General features: G+C 41.9%; 1 protein-coding gene across 1 annotated transcript in view; it reads right to left on the bottom strand.

The window, feature by feature from the left end:
- Window positions 1–23,688, bottom strand: part of FAM102B (family with sequence similarity 102, member B) — a 107,715-nt gene extending 84,027 nt beyond the window's left edge. The window contains exon 1 of the mRNA XM_006882466.1: window positions 23,467–23,688. Coding sequence (XP_006882528.1) covers window positions 23,467–23,606 — 140 coding nt within the window. The 5' untranslated portion in view covers window positions 23,607–23,688. The remainder of the gene's footprint in view (window positions 1–23,466) is intronic.
- Between the last annotated feature and the right edge of the window lie 10 nt (window positions 23,689–23,698).

The raw sequence follows: 23,698 nt of genomic DNA, 5'->3' as shown, positions 1-23,698 counted from the left end.
GGTACGGTTGGTGCAGGATAGAGCAGGGTTTAGGGCTGTTGTGCATAGGGTCGCTATGAGTCGGAAACGACTCGACGGCACATAACAACAACAACAACAGATCCAAGCCATGGTCTTCTCAATTACTTGCTATGCATCTGAGAGCTGGATAATGACAAAAATTGACAGAAGAATCTATACCTTTGAGTTGTGGTGGTGGAGAAGAGTATTGAACACACCATGGACCACCAAAAGAACAAACAGGTCTCTCGTAAAGAAGATGAAACCAGGTTGCTCCTCGGAGGCACGGATTGTGAAGCACAGTCTCCCATACTCTGGGCAATGAAGCCAGGGGTACCAGTCTTTGGAGAAAGACATCATGCTTGGGTGAGTGGAGTGACAGTATAAGACAGGAAGACCCTGGACGAGATGGATTGGCACAGTAACTGTGGCAATGGTGCCAGGTATGTCAGGCGTAGTGAGATTGGCTCAACATAGAGTAGGGTTCATTGCTACTGCTCATAGGGTCACTACAAGTTGTAGTCGACTCAATGGCATATAGCAACAACAGTAACTAGTATCCTCAATTTTGTTAAATGTTAAGGCAAGTCCTACTAGAACTTGTAGTGACTTTTCCAGTCTATGCCTTTTTCTTAAGTTTTGGCCATGAGGCTATTTCACTTTAAGGTTTGGACTCCTGAGTAAGAAATCTAAACTCTTCTTCCATTACAGTAAAAGATCTTGTACTTTTGATCCTGTACTACTTATTATGAAGTACTATATGTTCTTGGGTAAACCAGTTAACCTATCTAATTTTAACTTATTTACAGAGTAGAAGATAATAACTGCCATCTGCCTTACCAATGCAATGAGAAGTCAGTCTTCCAAGAGTAGGCAAGGGATCCTTAACCTAGAAATCTGAGAAACTAAACTGGAGGGTAAGTTTTACTGAGGACAAGAGAATAAAATTTCAGGAAATCTGTTAATTATCACAGAACAGAATAGAGCAGAAAGATATACATGAGCACATGACCAAGTATGACAATGAGGAAACATTACTGGCATTAATAAGGGCAGTCTCAGTGAAGTGCTGGGAGTGAGTCAGAGAAGGCAGATGAGGAGGTGAAGGTGGGTTCTTCTTTTCCACACAGCTCAGGTAAGAATTGCAGGATCAAACTGTAGCTAGAAGAAGATGGATTCTTTAGGACAGGGAAAACTTGATCAGGACCGTACAATGAGGGAAAGACTGCCAACATAGAAACTCAAGATCAGGGAGGAGGCTACAGGGACACGTTAGGAGAACGTGGGATTATAGACACAGAGAAATGAGCTGGCAATGGACTAGACAGAGACTACTTCATCCTCTGGAATGAGTTAAAAGATCAGTGAGGAGGAAGATTAAGTTTTTAGGTAAGAAGATGTGAGACAGAAGATTAAGTTTTTAGGTAAGGAGTGAGACATAGATAAAGACCTCTTGGTAGGAAGCAAAGTGTATCAGAGGAATGTCTATATGTGTTTTATTGACTATGCAAAGGCATTTGACTTGTATGAATCACAACAAATTGTGGCTAACTTTGAGGAGAATGGGAATCCCAGAACACTTGATTGTGCTCATGTGAAACCTACACTCGGACCAGGAAGGATTCCTCAGAACAGAGCAGGGGAACACTGCATGGTTCAAAATTAGAAAAGGAGTGTGTCAGAGATGTGTCGTGTCTTCACACCTTTTCAATCTATATGGACTAGAGATCATTTGAGAGGCTGGGCTTTATGAGGAGGAATGTGGAATCAGAATTGGAAGAAGACTCAACAACCTATGTTATGCATATGACACAACCTTGCTTGCTGAAACTGAGGAGGACCTTGGTGTAAAAGGTCAAGTACTGTAGTCTTCAATATGGATTGAAGCTCAACATCAAAAGACAAAGATTCTCTCTCCTGGACCATTTGGCAGCACCATGATAGATGGAGAAGAGATTGAGGTTGTTAACAATTACAGCTTGCTTGGCTCCACAATCAACACTCTTGGCACCAGCAGTCAGAATATCAAAGGAGGAACTGTACTGGGGGAAGTCTGCTGACAGGGACCTCTCCAGAGCAATGAGAAGCAATGATGTCAGTCTAGAGACTAGGGTGTGCCTGATCCAGGCCAAGGTCTTCACAATTACTTGCTATGCATCAGAAAGCTGCACAATGACTGAGGATGACAAAGGAAGAATTGATGCCTTTGAGTTGTGGTGCCAGAGTATATTATTGAATATACCATGGACAACCAAAAGCATAAACAGATCTGTCTTGAAAAGAGTGAAACCAAGTTTCTCCTTGAAGGCTAGGATTTCGAAGCTCTGTCTTACATACTTTGGGCATGTTGCCAGGAGGGACCAGTCCTGGAGAAGGACATCATGCTTGTAAGGGTGGAGGGACAGCATAGGAGAGGAAGATCCCAGATGAGATATACTGAAACAGTAACTGGGGTTATGGGATTAGGTGTGTCGGAGTCAGTGAGACTTCGTCAGGACAGGACAGGCTTCAGAATTGTTGTACAAAGGGTTGCATGCAACTTGATAACACATAACAAAACCAACATCCCGCTACCTACATTCTCCACGGCCCCTGACTCCCAACGGACATGCAGGCAGTACTGAGCTAGAAGGTGCTTGTTCTGGGTTCCCAGCTCCTATGTGGCTTTAATCCCTACAGCTCAAAACTGAGGTGGAGTTGGAAGGAAGGGGGTAGGGGGACCAATCACTGAAGAAGGGAGACTGAAAGAAATGTGTTTGAGTTTAGTGATAAAACAAAGTGAGCTGAGCTAGGCCTGATACATCTGCCTACACAGGGCTGGGTGACCAGTCTCCTAGTGCAGCTGAAGGAGTTCCTCAGTCTGGGTGACTGGCCAGGCCCAGAAGGGAGAGCAGGCTCTGTCGTCACTAATGCTGAGCTAGCAGATGTGGGCAGGCATGAGGCCCTGGAGGTGGTTCTCAGAGGAAAGCTCTGCCCCAGCACCTTCCCGGAGGAAGGTGAAGTGACTAAACCGTGAGGATCTTTAGTCCCACAATCAACTATACTCTGCTTTGTGTCCTCCGAACCTCCTCCTCCTCCTTAGAGAGCAATCCATAATTAGACTCATCACAATGATGAGGACATTAATACATCTTAGCTGTTATTATTTCTACGATCACATTTTCAAAAATAAAATCTCAAAAAAAGACACATGATGAAAACAGAAGGGGGAAAGATCTATTTTCACATAATACCAATTTTTGGATAAACACCTAGACTTGGGAACCTCACCATGAAACAAATGAGCAGAGTATATAATCACCGCCAGAGAGGCCAGGATTTATAATATTTTTTGGGGGGTGGGGAGAGATACAATTCATTCCATAACACTTATTACTCATCTTTATAACTCACAAAAAAGGACAAATATGCAAACCCTGATTAAGTCCAAATTTTCTCAAATCATCATCATCTGGTCATCTCTAATGCTCTCTTTAAATTCTCAGTTGCTTTATTAATTATATTTTATTCACTGTAAGTCATTATCTTTCTGTGTCTCTCTTTCTCAACTCATTTCACCACTATCTGGGATCCTTGTAACAGGGTTCATTCAACTCTCACATCCTCAACCTCTTCACGTAACACTCCACTTATTGTCTCACTGAAACCCAGCTGTCTCATGAGGGCATTGTGTAGGCAGATGATGTTTCTTCTCCACCTCCAACTATTACGACAAGTACAGAAGGCACCCCTAGCACTACTTTCCTAACTCCTCTATCCACTTCCAGGCTGTAACTCATCTGTTCTCAAACTTGAGTTGCTTATTTATTCAATCCATACTCTCCCTCTCCTAGTTGATGTCACACTGAAGTACGTTCTTTGCAATCTCTCTCTTCACTTCAAAATTGGCAATGTGCTTACTATCTTAACACCAAGCAAGTAACTTACCTAACATGTTAGACCAACAGTTGTTTGTCTTAGCAGTTTACCACAGCACTTTAGAAACCTACACTCTGGACCTTATCATCTTTCTGGGTTGCTCTATTTTGGAAATCTCAAGATTTAATATATTATTTTCTTAGCACAACCACCTAGCTTCCATCTTTGGCACAGCTTCACGTCCTGCACACAAACCTTCTCTTGATAGTACTGGATGTTTATCCTCCAACCATTTTAGGTTTTCCTGATTCATCTTCCAGGCCTGGTTTCCTGAGCCTGATCTCTTAAACTTCCTTTCTCACCAGCTTCTTAATTCTCTTGCCATCCTGATCTCTCCATGTATCTACAAACTCCTAACCTGAATGAATTCTTCTCTCCTTTTTCTCTGGTACAACCCCTAGGAACGCTACTAGAAAACACAAATTGTACATGCACATGGCTGCCACTGAAATTCATGTTTTCCAATTTCTGTTGTGCCATTTAGACTTGGCTCTCGGCTTCCTCCCTCATCCCTTGCAGCTTTTCCAGCCTTTTATCATTACCTTCATGTCGCTTATGATGTATTTCTTACTTGCCACTGAGAAAGGTCTAGTCATAAGATGAGCATTCTCCAAAATTCTAACCTTAAACCAACTAATACTGCATAAGCTATGTCCCTACTTTTGGCTCCTTATATCCTACAGAAGGAGCCCTGCTTTACATAGTTAGTTAAGGGCTGGGCTGTTAACTTGAAGAGTCAAGAGTTCTCATTCACACTGGGACAAAAGATGAGGGTTACCATGAATGAGAAATTACTTGAAGGCAGTGGGGTTTGGATTGTGATACAACCTACAGAACTGAGAGGGGAAAGGCTGTGGTTAGTTGCCCTAAGGTCAATTATGACTCACAGTGATCCCATAAACAATGGCTCTGAATCTTACCCCATCCTGTGCCATCCTCATCATCTCTGATAGACTTGAGATCACTATTAACGTCACTGTGTCGATCCAGCTCTTCAAGGACCTTCTTCTCTTACACTGACACTCTAACTTTCTAAGCATGACGTCCTTCTCCAAGGACTGACTTCTCCTACCAACATACCCAAAATACGAGATAAAACTTCACCATCCTTGCCTCCAAGAGGGCCCTAGTTGCACTTTTTCCAAGACACATTCGTTTGCTCTCTTGGCTGTCCATCAGATATGCAGTGCTCTTCTCCAACACCACAATTCAAAGACATTGATGATTCTTCTGTCAGCCTTAGTCATTGTTCAACTTTCAGTAACTGCAAAGTACATGGCTTGAATGAGATGCACCTTGTGATCCAAGTAATATGAAATTATTGACTATTTCAATCTTTGTCTATCGGTCATGATGTTGTCTATTGTGCCAGTGGTGAGAATTTCTGTATTCTTGATGCTGGATGTAATCCATATTGAATCTGTAGCCTTTGATCTTCTGTAGCAAGCACTTCAAGTCTTCCTCAGTTTCAGCAACCAAGTCTGTGTTATCTGTATAATTCAGGTTGTTGATGAGCTTTCCTACAATCCTGATAGAGACTCCTTAGAATGACCACCCCACTCTTTCTTTATGTAACCCCAGTAACACACTGTTAGTAATACAACACTTAGAGTACTGTAAAAAGAACAAGAGCCACGTGTGGATGGCCGTGTCTGACCTTTACCAACTTCACCAAGGGGAACAGTTCCTGTCAACAGCTTCAATAATACAAACCCAATTTCCATGAGGTCAGATGTGTCTTCCTGCTCCTATACCTTTTCCTACTGATCTCAAAACAAATCTTATTGCTTTGCTGGTTCCAAAATCCTAAATGCTAGGTCACAGACCACATAGACAAGGTTGGGGAAGTAAAAAAACCTTTGGTTTCAGATTACTCTAGATTAGTAGCAGAATACAGTCAGGTCAGCTCTTGAAATGTGCACCCAGACACCTGAGCTTTGAGCGTCACAGCTTTAGACCTGTTTTACAAAGTTCTTGCTGTTGTTATGTGCTGTCGAGTCGTTTGTGACTCATAGTAACCCTATGTACAACAGCCCTAAACCCTGCTCTATCCTGTGCCAATTGCACTGCCTCTGACACACCCATCCCAATTACCAGTCACTGAATCAATCCATCTCATAGAGGGTCTACCCCTCTTGTGCCAACCCTTCACCCTCCCAAACACAATGTCCCCCTCCAAGATCTGTCCCTCCTTGCAACATGCCCAAAGTATGTCAGACGAAGCCTCAGAATCCTTGCCTCCAAGGAGTAGCTTGGTTTAATCCTCTCCAGGATGAATCTGTTTGTTTTCTTAGCAGTCCATGGTACATTCAATACTCTTCTCCAGCACCACAGCTCAAAGGCATCAATTCTCCTTCTGTCCTCCCTAGTCATTGTCCAACTCTCTGATGCATAACAAGTGATTGCAAAGACCCTGGCCTGTATCAGGCGCACCTTAGTCTCCAGAGAGTCACCATTGCTCTTGAGTACTTTACAGAGGTCCCTAACAGCAGACTTTCCCATTGCAATACATTTTTTTATTTCCTGACTGCTGGTGCCAAGAGTGTTGACCGTGGAGCCGAGCAAACTGAAGCTGTGAACAATCTCAATCTCTTCGCCATCCATCCTGATGCTACCAACTGGTCCAGTGGTGAGAATCTTTGTCTTCTTGACATTGAGCCTCAGTCCATACTGAAGGCTGCAGTCCTTGACCCTCTGCAACAAGTGCATGAGGTCCTCCTCAGTTTCAGCAAGCAGGGTTGTGTCATCTGCATAACGCAAATTGTTAATAGATCTATGGTGATGAAGGAAGAAGTTGAAGCTGTTTTGAAGGAAATAGCAAAAAATAAGGCCCCAGGAATAATAGATGGTATACCAACTGACGTATTTCAGCTAACAGATAGATGCTGCCCTGGATGTGCTTACCAAGTTGTGCCAAGAAATCTGGAGAACAACCACGTGGCCAACTGACTGGAAGAGATCTATATTTGTTCCCATTCCAAAGAAGGGTGACCCAACTGAGTGTGGAAACTACAGAACAATTGTTGGCATCTCAGCTGCTGATGATGAAGGCAGCGCTGATCAACTGTGAACCATGTGTCTATAGTTGAGGCAGCTGGAGACCATCATTGATTTCACATGCAAGCAAGATTCTACTAAAGATTATCCAAAAATGACTGGAACAGCACATCAGCAGAGAATTGCCAGAAGTCCAGGTTGAGTTCAGAAGGGGTCGTGGTACTAGGGATATTGTAGCTGATGTTAGATGGATCTTAGCTGAAAGCAGGGAATACCAGAAGAATGTCTATCTGTGTTTCATTGATTATGCAAAGGCCTTTGACTGTGTGGATCATAACAAATTGTGGCTGACTCTGAGAAGAATGGGAATCCAAGAACATTTAATTGTGCTAATGCAAAACCTATACTTGGACCAAGAGGAAGTCGTCAAAACAGGGCAGGGTAACACTGCACGGTTCAAAATTGGGAAGGGTGTACTCCAGGGATGTGTCCTGTCTCCATACAAAGTTCTTAGTCCTGTCAATATTGTCTCACCCCCAGTTGTCCAACAAACTTAGGCAAAAATTCTTAGCTTAGCTCTGGTTCCGTCTGTTGGGGAGTGAGTAGCAGTCTCATCTTATGTTGATTCTATGGTTCTCTGTTTTGGCCACGGTGGCTGCTGCTGCTTAAGTCTAGCTGGAACAAGAATGTCTGGTCCTGAAGGGTGTCCACCACATACCTACTTCTTTCTCCTATGCGGGCTGTGAGAGAGATTCTCTGCTGCTGGAATGGCTCAAATTTATTGGCAAGACTAGCCAATCCCCTTGGAGGATAGAGGATAGATAATATTCTGTGGATAGGCTAACACATCTTAGTTGCATATTGCCACTCATCTACATGGCAGAGTCCAGCTGGATGGTCAAACTGAAAGATAATTTGCACAAGTGCCTTCAATACACCATGTTGTTCAAAGCCACTGGACATACCATTTCTTCTATTATTCTATTTCATTCTTCAGCTGTAGATTTTATAAAAAAAAATCTTCCTAAGCAATTCTATGTAGTAATACTCTCGTTGCTTCTTCGCCACCCTTCCCCCATCCCTCCCCACAAAGAAAAACATTAAACACTAATTCTTCTGTATTTTTTTCCCTGATATTTATTTTAATTACTGCACATCTTACACTGCATAATGATTTGGTTAACATGTCTGTCTCCTCTGTTAGACTTGAGTTCTCTGAGTTCTTTTTACCCTATTGCCTACCAAAGTACTTAACACAAATTAGTCAGGAAATAAATGTTTATTAAGTTGCTAAGTGAATGAAGCTCTTTCCACAAAACCATGGACTTAAATCAGACTCCTTACAGTGAACTTTCACAAAGATAATTAAAATAACAAATTTAACATGAAGGGACTGGTAAAATGAGAACTAGAGAAGCATTAAAAGAAGATGGACAAAAATAAAAGGAGATGGATAGAATACACAGAACCATTGTACCAAATAGAATTGGTTGGCACTGAACCCTTTCAGGAAGCAGCATATGATCAAGAACAAAAGGTATTGACAGAAGAAGTCCACGCTGAATTAATGACACTTGTCCTTCTTGTTGTTGTTGGTGTTATGTGCAATCGAGTCGCTTGCGACTCACAGTGACCCTATGTACAAGAGCCCTAAATGCTGCTCTATCCTGTGCCAACCTCACCATCTTTGACACACCTCATTCCCACCACCCCAATCACAGAATCTATCCATCTCATCGAGGGTCTTCCTCGATGGCATATAACAACAACACACTTACTAGGAAAAAGGCTGCCTTTAATATTTCACTGTTGGGTCTTCAATCTGATTCCTGCGCAGTCCATCAGGTGGGGTCCATGTGTAAAGTCACTGTTTGTTTTTTTTAAAAAGATATATACTATGAATAAATAATTGAGCAAACAAAACTTGATCATTTGTTCTCTAGCCTCATCTCAGACTAAGGTGCATCTGATTCAAGCCATGGTCTTTTCAATCACTAGCTACACATCAAAGTGGGACAATGGACAGAAGAACTGAGGCTTTCAAGTTGTAGTGCTGACGAAGAATTTTGAATATACCATGGGCTGCCAAAAGAACAAACAGGTATGTCCTGGAAAGTGTACAGCCAGAGAGCTCCTTGGAGGCAAGGATGGTGAAGCTTTGTCTTTCATACTTTGGACATGTAGCTAGGTGAGGCTGTTCCATGGAAAGGGACAACATGCTTGGAAAAATGGAGGGTCAGCAAAGGAGAGGAAGGTCCCCAATGAGATAAACTGATACTATGACTTCAGCAATGGGTGCTAGCTAGTGTCTAAGAAAGGATGGCACCAGATAGGGCAGGTTTCAGGCTGGCTGTTCATAGGGTCGCTATGAGTTGTATTTGACTCAATGGCACCTAACAACAATAATATTGGGTCTTCATTCTGTTCTCTGATGCACCCAGAAGCCTACTGTTCTTTACGGGTTGTTGTTTGTTATTAAGTGCCATCATGTAGATGACTCATAGTGACCCTATGAACGAAAGACCTGAACACTTGTATAACTTTCATCATTTCTCCAACTTCATAGAGTTTCCGGAGGCAAGCTATTTCAGAAGTGGATGCCACTCCTGTTTCCAAGCTTGCTTTAATCAAGGAGTTCCACCAAACACTGTCCACCATAGGTAACCATTATTGCATTTGACACATCAGGGTCACAGTGTTTAGTACCACAGCAACCAGGAGTTACCTCTGTACAGCAAATGGACAGACCAGTGCTATACCACCTAGAAGAATGTTTGACAAAAAAAAATTAAAACCAGGCCTGAGGGCCGCAGATTAAAATCACCCGCCTTTGTCTTGGTAGCACATCTTTCTATCCCCTAGGCCATCAAAGCTCTATGTTGTTGTTGTTGTTGTTGTTGTTAAGTTCCGTTGAGTCTTAGATGACTCATAGCGATCCTATGAATGAAAGATCTGAACACTTGTATAACTTTCGTCATACTCTTCCCATTTTCCTTTAATTTGTTTTTCTGAGGATATGCTAAAACAGAAAATACTCTCTCGTCCCCCAATACCTGTCTTGCCCTTTTTATAACTGACTGCTTGCTGGGCACATGGCCACCCAGCAAAGGCTACATTTCTCAACCATTCTAATGGCTGGGTATGACTTTATGCTTACATTCTGCTCACTGGACTGTAAATAGAAGGAGCCTCTTCTAACCTCTCGGTCCTTCTCAAGGGCTGTAATTCCAAAATGGGGTGAGCTAATTTAGTCCTTGTTGGAGGAGAACAATAACTTTGTGTAACAATTAAAAAAGAGATCTCAACCCCAACAAATTGGCAGGGCAGTACTACAATACCAGGCTGGACTTTCATGTGAGAGAAAAAGAAATTTTCTGTGTTTAAGTTACTTTTGTCAATTTTTCAATAAAAGTTATAGTAGCTGATTTATATGGTAACCTAATATCAGAGACAACAATGTCTTCTTTCTTTTACGAAAGCACTTCTATGAGAATGAAATACAATTAGGAATGTAAATACAAAAACCCCAAGTTAATTATTTAATATTTGAAGACAATTATCTACTGAGATTATGCCTAATCCCATTACAGACATAATGAAAGATGCGTCCAGATTTCCGTGTCTTCTTCAGGATTTCCATATGATCATTTTAAACCTCTGTGTAGTTGTCACTCTTAATAAAGTTACTATTCTTTCTCCAAATAGTTAATTCATTCTATCTTTATTTATACAGCGCTTGCTCTGGTGGCACCGTGCACAGATAGTTGCATTACCTAAGGAGGCACCTCACTGGGAGTTGAAATCTACTTGTTGCTCTTTTAGAGAAATACAGTCAATCTCCTCCTGTCTTATACACTGCCTCTGAATTGTTCTGTCTAGACAAGGAGGTGTTTTGAGACTAGGTGAGTTAAAGACAAGCAGTCTCCTCCTAGGTGATTTACAGCTTCAGAAAACCAATGGAAGTTCAATTGTGAGTTGGTTCAGACTTGACAGCAATGAGCGTGAAGTGTTTAACTGATCTGTATAAAATAGGATATCCAGGGGTAATGCAAACGCTCAAGTGCAAAGCTAAAAGGCTGGCCACTTAAGTCTACTCAGATACTTTGGAAGAAAGGTCTGGCAGTCTACTTCCCAAAGGATCAGCCGCTGAAAACCTCATGGAGACACACACACTGCATCACCACAAGCTGGAACTGACTGGATGACACCTCCTCCATTTTTTTTTTCTTTTTTAAAAACCAAATGAAACATTACTAATGACAATTTTATAAGGTCCAGCTACTCAGTTGCTGCTATTATTGCTAGTTGTCGAATCAATTACGACTCAGTGACTTCATATGCACAGTGAAGAAATGCTCCATAAGTTGTAATGAAATAATTTTACAGACTTACTACAGGAAAAACACGCCTTGGAAAAAAATAATGCACATGCTCAAGTACTGTGTTTCTTATCTTTCCTATCAAATGCTCTTGGGGCAAAACTGGTGAAATGTTTAGTCGTGTCATATATTTGAACCAGTTTTCTGTGACAGTCAATAATAAAAAGCTGTATTATATTTATTAATTACTGTTGTGCTAAAACTTAAAAATGGGAAAAGAACCCCCAAGCCCCACATAACATAAGGTCTGAGAGTTAAATTTTATGATTATGAGAGTAGATCTTCAACACACTGCCTCTTACTCTGTGACATTCTAGTTGTGTACATTTCAGCACCTCTTTATTTCCTGATGTATGAAGTGAGTATAACAGCAATGGCAATAGTAATAACAAAATAATCATATATACATCATCAGATTACTTTAAGGATTAAACGTAAAGGTGTAGTAACATTCCTGCACATAGATAAAATGCTCAATACATGTTAGCTACTATTATTCAGTTAATTTAATAGTAATGTTAAACAGCATTTACTGGTTACTTTTGATACATGAGACTCACAAGTGACTTTTATATCCTAAAAAAAAGAGAAAAAAATTGAATGAATGCACTGCTGACAAGTTAATACTATACATTTTAAAAACTTGAAAACTTGCATGCCTTTTGATTCAATAATTCCAATTATGTATGTTAATTCTAAATAACAAGGGTGTATTCAAAATTTGTTTAAAGGCCACTCACTGTAATTTGTTTATATTCTTTTTAAAGAGGAAAAAATAATAAAAGGAAAAACTACTTCAAATGGTGCATGATTCAATAAACCATGGTGATCCATACAACAGAAATAGATCTATTAAAATGTTGTAAATGAATATTTAATTATATTAAAAAATACATTAATAAGCAATACTAAATGATCTCATTTTGGTTTTCACAAAAAGGAATGTTAGTCACAAGTATGTAGGTTTGGCAGAGGATATTCCTACACGTGCATCTGTATGTGCTCTGGTGGCTTAATTTGGAGGAAGCGGCACTGCTAACCCAACAGCCAGTTCAAATCTGCAAGTTAAAATCCACCAGTTGCTCAGAATGAGGGAGAAAGACGGCAGACTCCTCCCATGCAACTTACAGCTTCAGACGCTCATAGGAGGAGGATCAGCTAAGAGTCGATTCTGACTTGATGGCTAAGAAAGTGAGTGCACATACATCTATGAATATAGTAGAGCAGAAAGGTATGAAAACGTTTCATCAGGGAATGAGTCACTGGACTTGTCACTGACAGTCTCAGGATATCCAAGACAATTGGCCTAATACTGTGTAAAAAGAGCAAGGGCCACATGGGAGCACCATATCTGACCTTTACCCACTCCACAAGGGAGGACCGTCCAAAGCATCAATAACACAAAACCAGTTCTCATGAGGTCAGACATGTCTCCTGTGCCGTCATACCTCTTTCTACTCACCTCAATACTAATTTTACTGCTTTGGTGGGTCCAAAATCTGAAGTAATAGCTCACAGACCACACAGAACTATATTGGGGACATCAAAAGGTTATAATTCAGATTAATATTAGAATATAGTCAAGATAGCTCCCCAAATGTGCACACAAGCATCTCAGCCTCAAACCTCGTTGTATTCCCAAGTTCTCAGTCCTGCCGATATTGGCTTCTCCCACCCTCCTCCAGGTCTCATCTCATGTCACATCAAGTCTCCAATTCAACCATGGCTGCCTCTGCCATCCCAAAGCTTGTCCTACTTTGGGGGATGTCACTCTTCTCTGGCTAGGGGAAGATTCTCTATTTTCTGCAGCTAGAGTTGTTCAATTTATTGGTGATACTAGTGAATCCTCTTGTAGACTGTTGAGACCGCAAACCTCTTGTGGGATGGTAGAGAGACAATCCCTTTGTAGATAAACCAATACACCTGACTTGCATAGTCCTGCCCCTCCCCACAGTCAGTCATCCACACTAGAAAAGCCCCACACACTGTCCACAGAAAAAATGCTTTTTAAAAAAAATTTTATTGAGATTTTAACAAAAGTTTACTGAGAACTTGGGTTTCCATTCATTCATTGTTGCACATTTTCCTTCCTACACCCCCGTCCCCAGTTCACTTTTCTCTCTTCTGCTTTAAATCCTACTTTGGTGATGATTAATGACTAGTAGCTGTGATTATCAGTTAAGACTCAGTTGTTAGTTCTTCTCATCCAGAGCAAAAGGAGTAAATAAAAGAGAAAGTGTGCTGATCTCTCTCTCTCTCTCTGTGTCTGTGTATAAAACGCCAAAGGATTAACAGACGACTAGAACTTCCACTATCTTGAGACCAGAAGAACTAGATGGTACCTGGCTAACACTACTGACTGCTTCATTTAGATCACACTGGACAGAGAAGAACAAAAATGCACAACAAAATTCAAAATCATAGAGAGAAAAAAAAGACGAAGCTACTTTGTGCCAAAGCTGTGCCCGCCTCATGGGAACTACTTTCTGCCAAAAAGTAACTCATACTTCACTGCCATCAGGTGGGGACCAATTTATTGCTAAACATCCACTGGGTTTTTGAGGTTGTAAATCACACAGGAGGAGCATTCATGTCTTTCTCCTAGGGACGCACTGAGACTTGACCTTTGGGTTAGCAATGCAACTCCCTATGGACCACAGCACCAGGACTCGCAGCCAAATGACAGACAGTGCAATAAAGGGAATAATAAGAGCAGGGAGGAATGTATTCCTCAGTACAATCAACCATACAAGCACAAAGAGGCACCATTTGCCCAAAAACCAAAAGTTCGGAGGGAGGAGGGATGGAAGGCAGGAAAGAGGAGGCCTGGAAATGAGGAAGTGAGGGAGGAAGTGAGAAATGTTACACTGTAAGAACTGCAGCCAAAGACATGAACAAAACGTGATGAATGATTTAATTGCCCTGTAAATTTTCAGCCAAATACCAATAAATTTAAAAAGAGCACTTGATTCATTTTCTTATTAAGTAGAGAAGTAGATCTTGTTCAGCATTGTCTTTTGTTAACTGAAGAATTCTTAAGAACAAACAATAGAAATGTTTTAAAAATGCAACATGTTAGAGATGAGAACTATATAAGAAGCAGAAAAGAGACACCATTAAAACATTAGTAATTGTTTCTCTGTGGTTCATTGACAATTTTTAGGGGTTTTTTTCATTTTCCAAATGAATTAGTTATTATTTTTTAAATAAGTAATACTCTCGAAAAATGGGGAGGGAATTTCCAAAAGGTAATACACACTATCAATTCTTGGAGCTGTGGTGCTGGAGAAGAGTACTGAATGTTCCATGGACTGCCAAGAAAACAAACAGATTCATCCTAGAGAGGGTTAAACCAGGCTACTCCTTGGAGGCAAGGATTCTGGGGCTTCGTCTGACATACTTTGGACATGCTGCCAGGAGGGACGGGTTCTTGGAGAGGGACATCATGCTTGGGAGGGTGGAGGGACAGCGCAGGAGGGGAAGACCTCTATGAGGTGGATTGATTCAGTGACTGAGGTAATCGGAATGGGTGTGTCAGAGGCAGTGCAATTGGCACAGGATAGAGCAGGGTTTAGGGCTGCTGTACATAAGGTCGCTATATGAATCGCAAACGACTCGACAGCACATAACAACAACAACAGTAACAATACACACTATGCAAAAGGCTACGTAACACAGTGGTTAATATGCTTAGTTGTTAACCAAAGTTTGGGCCTACTGGCTTACTCTGTGGAGAAGGATGTGGGCGTCTACTTCCCCAATGGGCAAAGTCTTAAAATCTTATGGCGTACTTCTACTCTGTCCTATAGGGTACCTATGAGTTGAACTCACTAAATCTTATATACCTTTTTCCCCCCACAATATGCAATGAACTAAAACCTTGGAAATACAAAGATGTACTCTGTCTAAAGTGAAGAAATTCTTCAGCTTGTTTACAAACTTACAAAATAAAAGATTCAATACACAGATGTGCTCATTAGCTTCCTGGACACTCCCTGCATTCACATGGTTTTCTGCTACAAACCCATGTGAAACTTGGAAAAGTATTTTAGCTATCATAATGTGCAAACATGTGCATACGCGTATACACACACACACACACACAGAGCATAGAAATGCTGAAGAAAAAAAAATTACTTTGTTATTCTTTAAAAGCTGACCAGAAAGTAAAGCCATTTTGACAGTTAACAAAGCTCAAAATTTATTTAAATTTTATTTCCAGAGAAAGAGTTCTGAAAAGAATTAACTAAAACAATATTTTGTCCTTTCAAAAGGTGTCTGAAAGTACTTCATTAAGCAGTAATTCGGCTTTGGTTTATTAGATCATTATAATTGTACTGCATATTTTCTGAATGTTTTATTAACAACGGTATTTGAAATTTGACCATTTAAATGACATTTATTACAAGTCAATGTCTTTTATTCTTTATATCTTTCCCTAACCATTTTAATGAACAAACTTTCCTAGCGGAAACTGGATCCATCAAAAATGAGTTTTCACTGGGCAGTGCAGTGACTGACTTACGTGGCCCTTCTAGCCAGTCTTTGTGACTCTTACAAAATACCAGACTAAGACTATGCAAACATGACGTGTATGGCTCACCGCATTCTATCTGCATTCCCAGCAGGGTTTGGGCACCCTGACAGATTCCATGACTCTTACTTGCATTTCTGTAGTATGGTGGTGGTGGTGGTGGTGGCTGTTAGGTGCCAAGAGCTGACTTCAACTCAGTAATCACACGAGCAGCAGATCAAAACTTCACCTCTTCCTGTGCCGTTACAATAATCTCCACCCCGGTCAAGTCCATTGTTGTAATAACTATGTTAATTCATCTCACTGAAGGTCTTTCTCTCCTTTCACTGGCCCTCTCTCTACCTTGTAGGTTGGGGTCATGCAAAGTCAATTCTGCCATCCTGCTAGGCTTAAAAAAGAATCAATTCCAGAATGAAGGGAGAGGGAACTGCTCTCTACCAGAAGGGGCTAGAGTGGAACACGCCCTTTGGGTCTGGGGCCCCTGCAAAGGAGAACCCCCTAGGCCCAGGAAACAGAGAAAGAGTGCTGTAACAGATGGAAACGGCACAAGATAGCAAACAGCAACAGCAGAGATAGGACAGTAGCAGGTGTAGACCATCACAAGAAGGCACAATGGGCTTCCCAGCCCACAGAGCAAGGTGGTCACATGGGTGTGCCAACTCACTGCAAGGCAGAGGCTGGTGAGTGCCTTCCAGGCAGGAAGCTTCCTGGTCGAATGGGGTACTCAAGGACACTTACTGGTGGAGTAAGGATCTTTGTAACACTTGCCTGGACAGGGTAGAGGCAGAGCTGAGGGTCTCAGGGCCAGAGAGAGGCCCATTTTCAGGATAGCTACGAAGCAGCCATCCTGCTCTAGGAACTGTAGCCCAAGTCATTCTTGATCCTAAAATATAACCTGCTACTTCCCTAATAACTAATTGTGTTACTGTGAGCAGGGCCTTTGAGTTGCGTGTGTCCACTGCAATTATCAAACCCAGCAGAAAGCAGACAGCGCTTTGGGAGGGATGACTGGTGTCAGAACTGTTTGGAAGGTGGAGGCGGGTCTGCTCACCTTACAGCAATTAATTATGAATTGTTGATGTTAATAATGGTTTTCTCTCTCATCAATGAAATTAGAGGTCAGACAGAAGTCTCTGCCAGGACATTTTTACACACTTTAAAGGATCAAAACAGTAAGGGCATTTTAAATAAAAAGTTAAATAAGCAAGTTTAAGTGGCTTCACTAATAAGAATGTATGAAATCTACAATAAATGTCTCCAACTGCTTATCAAGTTCAATGTAACCTGGAATTTAGTAGGTCAAACATACAATTCACTTCCTCGTATCCTGTTACCACCACACACATTTTGATTTTTAAAAAGCTAAAACAAAACCAAGATTCTTCTTCCTTACTTCTTAACTTCTGTCAAGGCATTTTTCTTATAAATCATCATTTACCCATCATTTATACTTCTTCGCTTCTGTCAAGGCATTTTTTCTTATAAATCATCATTTACCCATCATTTATATGAAACCATAGATTGAATTCTATCCCCCTCTAAATACCTGCATGTAATGATCTCTCATAATCTGAGAAACCAAGCAGTGTGTAAGGATTACGAGTAGAGCATAGCACCTTTAATGTTCTAGACACTGTGATCAGAAGTAAGGGAAGTTTCTCTAGTTGTGGCCTGTAACCTTTTTTATCTCATAAGAGATTTAAAAGGGGGGAAAGGGAGCAGAACGAGGGTACTCTTCTCTGACAACTCTGGTGACCTAGAGACAAAGAACTGCACTGCCAATCCAAAGGCATGCAGTTTGAATCCACCATGGGAGAAAGAAGGGCAATCTTCTGTGGCTATGAGTTGATTCTGACTCTACAGCAAAACAGTAACTAATTAAACAGAAGAACACATCCTTGAGATCTAGATTTCTGTGCTGGCAGCCTTCGAGGACCACGAAATATACACAGAAAGAAGTCTTCCTTTGAGCTGACATTCTGACTTTAGACTTCTAGCCTCCTAAACTTTAAGAGAATACATTTCTGTTAAAGCCAATCCCTTGTGGATACTGTTACAGCCACACTAGATAACCAAGACATACGGGAAATATTGAATTTCAGGCTGTTTTACCACCTTCTGCCTGTGTTATTTTGTCTCCCCATCTCTAATCTGTATCTCCACTTGAGTCAGAAGACCATCAACTTGCCTGCTTGCTTAATCATCTACTTGGATCAGATTAGAACTTGGCTCAAGAATTCTCAATTTAAATTTTTACTATAAGCAGAAGAAGAAAACTCCGAGCAATGGCATTCAAGGTCTCTTCTCCCTAATTTTATTTTAAGCTTCTGTTCAACAAGAACCCTCTAGGCCACTATATCGACCACCAACTTCTATTACTGACTTGGTCAAGCAACCTTGTCAAACTGTCCTCCCAACTGCTTCTAAATTAAAGCAGATCCATCCTCTTGGCATCCAGCCCCAAAGCTAATGTGAATTTCAGTAAGCACCACAGCTGTAAACAGGCTCTTCAAAATTTCTACAATATTCACATATTGCCTGACTCACTGAATCCTACTACCTCTTACTGTCAAGCCATGTTGCTGTTGTTGTATACTATCAAGTAGAGACCGACTTGTATGGAGCTGACCCTCCAGAGGGTTTTTAGAGGCAGTTCACAGCAGAGGAGGAGACTGCCAATCTTTCTCCCACGGAGCAGCTGGGGGATTCGAAACTCATGCCTCTGGGTTGACAGTGCAATTTCTTACCACTAGGTCATTAGACTATCAGATATACACCCTCTAATTTCATTAAGATGATTCCCTTGTGGGCTCTGATATCTGTTGTAATTCTCCTAGCCCTAACAGCTAGAAATCTGTTAAGTATTCAATTCATATTTGGGGAACAATGAACAATGTCTGTCTTTAGTTTTTGTATAAAGATTTCTTTCTTGTTTTGGTATGTACCTCTAAGGCTTTTCTCTAACAAAATCAGTATTATTTTACATTGTCGTTGTTGGCTGCCATCAACTAGAGTATGACTCATAGCAACCCTATGAACTAAAGATCTAAACCCTGTTCTATCCTGTGCCATCCTAACACTTCCTGACACACAAGAACCCACTGCAGCAGTCACCGTGTCAATCAACCTGGTTGAGGGTCTTTCACTCCTTCACTGACCCTCCACCCTTCCAAGCATCATGTCCTTCTCCAAGGAACAGCCCATCCTGGCAACATGCCCAAAGTATGTGAGGCAAGGCCTCAGTATTCTTGCCTTTGGCAAGAACACTCTGGCTGCACCCTCTCCAAGACAGATGTTTGCTCTCCTGGCCATAAATGGGATGGTCCGTGCTCTTCTCCAACACAACACCACAGCTCAAAAGCATCATTTCTTTTTCTGTTTTCCTTATATATTGTCCAGCTCTCAAATGCATAGCAAGTGATTGGAAAGACTATGTATTTTATTTATTTTACATAGTCTTGTGCATTAGGAGGCCCTAAGACCACACCCAGGTTTAAAGATTCCCTAAGAACTTGCATTCACAGAACTCAGCATATAGTAGTCCATGTGGTTGAGATTACAGCAAAAGATACTAAGATTAATCAACCAACCAATCAAAGGAAAAGGTGCATGGGGCAAAGTCCAGTGGAAAGCAGGCCCAAGCTTTCAAGAGCCCTCTCAGCGGAGACAGGAGACACAATTTCTCCAGCATAAATTTGACAACATGTGTGAACTGCTGTCTATCAAGGAAGCACATTGGTGAGCTCCGGAGGTGCAGTCTCCAGGGAGTTGTGCCACTAACTCAAGGGCAGTGCCTCTCCAATGGTCTCAACAGAAAGACTGGCAACCTCCTCCTTTGCTATTTACAACCTCTGAAATCCTACACAGGGTCGACTTTGGATCCATTCCAACTCCACGGCAATGAGTTCTGATAAGGAAGCCCATTAGAGACTCAGTACTCAATGTAGTTACAGGAGGATTGACCTAGAGACACACTCTACCTAGCACAAATAAATGGGTCTTGGGGAAAGTGCAACCAGGGTGCTCCTTCAGAGGCAAGAATGGTGAGAGGGGCCAGTCCTTGGAAAAAAGCTATCATGCTTGGAAAGGTGGAGGAGATAAAAGAAAAGACCTTCAATGAGACAGATTGACAGGGTGTCTGTCTCAATGGACTCAAGTATATAAGAATGAAGAGGATGGTATAGGGTAGGGCAGGGTTCAGATCCATTGTTCATAGGTACTCTGTGTCCTAGTTGACTTGATGGCACCTCCTAACAATGTCTAACACAGATCAATCTTTCAAGACTTCCAGAAGGGAAGTTAAGGGCTAAACCACAGTAGCAACAAGGAGGACACTTTTGTAACTGTTTTAAGTAAGTTTCACTAACTTACTGGCAATGAGTTGGGACTGGCTGGCTCTAAATCACACTGGAAGAATTGTCTATCTTTCTCTAAGCAGCTGCTGGTGGATTTGAACCATCTGCAATGCAACTCCCTATCCACTAGACCACCAGAGAGGTATTAAACACAACATCTGAAAGAAATGGTGCCTCTTAGACAAGTTCTTTGTACTTTTCAAACATTTAAATGTTAACTGAGTGCCAAAACACAGTGTAGTTAGATATTTTAGTATATTATCTCACTAAATCCTCATCTCCATGTGCCATGGATTTTTTTCTGTTTGTTTGTTTATTTATGGTCCCAACAATAGAGTTTATTAGTGTAGGAAGTTGGAAAGTGGGAGAGACAAAGAACATCACCCATTACAAGTCCAGGCGTTAGCCCAACAGTTCCAAGGCCTAATTACTCAATAAGTCCAGGCTACGGTTTCGGTTCTGCAATCAAATCCGAATCATCCTTTACCTCAGAGCAGTCATAAATCAATTTCTTCAAATATTCAGCAAGAAGAGCCAAACCTTTTAACTGTGGCCAGTACAAAGGCAAGAAGCCTCAGGTCATACCTTGTCACCATCTGTCCACAGCAATGTCACAGCCTCTCTAGCACCACAAAGCTGTTCAGTTTCAATCTCCTCTCCATACATCACGACACTGCCTATTGGTCCAGTGGTAAGAATCTTTTTCTTGACATTGAGACGCAATCCATACTGAACGTTGCATTCCTTGATCTTCTGCAACAAGTGCTTCAAGTCCTCCTCACTTTCAGCAAGGTTGTGTGATCTGCATAATGCAGGTTACTGAAGAGTATCAGCACTCAGGAAATAAGGGGATGCACTGCACTGAGAAAATCTGCAGTTAGGGACCTCTCCAAATTATGGAGGAGTAATGATGTCAGTTTGAGGACTAAGGTGAATCTGATTTAAGCTATGTATCTCAAAGCTGGACAATGACTAAGAATGGCAGAAAAAGAACTGACACCTTTGAGCTGCGGTGTTGGAAAAGAGCACTGACCATCCCATGCACAGCCAAGAGGACAGCCATGTCTTGGAGAGGGTGCAGCTGGAGAGCTCTTTGGAGGAAAGAATGATGAGGCTTTGCCTCATATACATTGTGCATGTTATTAGGAGGAGCTATCCCTTTGAGAAGAACATGATGTTAGGAAGGGTGGAGGGTCGGTGAAGGAGAGGAAGATCCTCAACCAGGTGATTGACATGGTGACTACAATAATGGGCTCTTGTGTGTCAGGAAGTAAGAGGATGGCACAGGATAGAACAGGGTTCAGATCTTCTGTTCATAGGATCTCTATGAGTCATACTTGACTCGACAGCACCTAACAATAACAACAACAACAGCAACAACATACCTGTTTGTTGAAGAAATGACTGTCTGTGACTGATTTGTGAGAAGTAAGTCAAATCAGTATTTTCAGGGGTGGAGGCTGGGAGGGCAGCATAAGAAAGTAGTAGGAAAGTGCGCTGACTAGCAGCTGTTATCACTGGTAGATAGCGGATCCAACTTCTAGAAGTTAGGGGCAGGACCCTGCAGCAAGTCTAGATCTCACACCCACCAGACATTCACAAATTTGCTTTCATCATTTTGGAGGTGACTCATAGTTGATTCTCCAGTGGGCTTTCAGAAACTGACTTCACCATTTTGCAGCTAATTCATAGCTGACCCTCCAGTGGGTTTTCAGAGGTTATAAGTTGCATGGGAGAAGACTGGCCATCTTTCTCCTGCTGACCAGCTGGTGGATTCGAACTGCTTGTTTTGGGGTTAGCAGCACAACTGCTTATACCACTGGGCAACCAGAGCTCCCTAAAGACTATAATAGTACAATTAATTAGAGGAATGTTCTCATATTTGTCATCACGATATAATATTTTAAAATTATACTCAGTGGACCATTTTAATTTTTGAGAATCAATAGTGTTTCATACATCATTTGATTTGGCCAGCTAGGCATTTGCATTTTTTTTTACTTCCATATGCTTCAATATTGCCACAGCAGACACTTTTTTGGCTCCAATTTCATAACCTATTGGCATAGTATTATTTGCTGTATATTCTTAAGCAGGATGAAAACGAAAGTCTAATGCCTAGCACATCTGATGTTAAGTGCTGTGGAGATGACTGAGACTCATGAAGACCCCATGAACAACAGAAACTGGCCAGATCTTGTGCCATTCTCCCGATTTAGGCACAACAAACAACAACTAAACCTTCTCCTTGATGTCAGGACTTAAAAAGTGTTTAAAACTTATTGTTTTCTCTTTGCTTAAAAACACTTTGAAGTTGTTGATGGGTGCTGCCCAGTCCACTGCAATTTCATAGAGTCTCTATGAACAAAAATTGAACTAATCCATCTATCTTGTTGAGGGTCTTCAACTCATTCTCTGACCTTCTGCCTTTCTCAGTAGGACGTCTTCTTCCAAGGACTAGTCCCTTCTGACAACATGCCCAAAGTTATGTGAGACCAAGTTTCATTATTTACCCCCCTAAGGAGTATCCTGGTTGCACTTCCAAATCTGTCAACCCATGAGAGGCTGACTCCTGGAAGATGGCCACATCGACACTTTTCATTCTGTAACCTGTCATGGCTCTCCCCAGGAGAGGCCCTGAGCGCTCACTTTTGTAAGAAGGCAAAGTTTGGGATGGTTACCTTTATGGTTCGAGACCCACTAATGGCCACTTCAAATATACTGCGTAAAAGGAGACAGCGCCACAATGAGGATCATAGACTGTTCCCCCCATGTCCAGAAAATCCAATTCAAATGAATCTTAACCAGGCCTATCCTAACTCCATCCTGGAGTCTGTAAGAAACAGACAACGGTGAAGGAACAAGCTTCGGTTCAGATTTGGCGCTCTTAGACCTCAAGCAGTTTTGGGTTATTTTTGTTTCTGTGTAACAACTCAAGTTCTACTTTGCATTTCTCAAAAATGAATGAGGAGAAACCAGATGCATCTTCTCCATTCTAATCATTCCTCGAGAATACAGGAGGAAAATACTAGGAACCCTCTGGAAACCGAAGCGCAGGCGCCAAGCCCAGGCTAAACAGGATCTATTTGCAAAGCACTTTGTAGAGATCAATAAATTCCTGACTGATTTCAGCCTGGCCCCTGGAGAACGGGGAGTTCACAATGCTGGCTGCCCTCCTGGTACAAATGGGCGCAGGAAAGAACTGTTGCCATCAAAAAAGCCCCCGAGGAAGCGAGGGAAAACGCTGCTCCGGAGAAGCAGCAAGGCGCGCAGGGTGCATTACCTGGAGGACTCGGCGGTGAAGCTGCCGCCGTCCAGCAGCCGCATCTTACAGAAGAGGACCCCATTGACGAAGGGCACCGAGGAGAGCTCTTCGAGCTCGAAGTCCACCTTAAACTTAAACTTCTTCTTCTTCATCATCATGAGAGCCAGACGCCGGCGAGCTGGCTGCGGGGGCGGCCCCAGGGGTCGGTCAGGCGGTCGCCACCGCCTCAGCTCCGCAGAGCCCCGGGCCC

The sequence above is a fragment of the Elephantulus edwardii genome, unplaced genomic scaffold (genome assembly GCF_000299155.1).
Source record: "Elephantulus edwardii isolate Elephantulus edwardi_28Jun2011 unplaced genomic scaffold, EleEdw1.0 scaffold00020, whole genome shotgun sequence".
Taxonomy (NCBI): domain Eukaryota; kingdom Metazoa; phylum Chordata; class Mammalia; order Macroscelidea; family Macroscelididae; genus Elephantulus; species Elephantulus edwardii.
The sequence above is the reverse complement of the archived record's forward strand: the minus strand, read 5'-3'. Positions and strand labels throughout refer to the sequence as shown.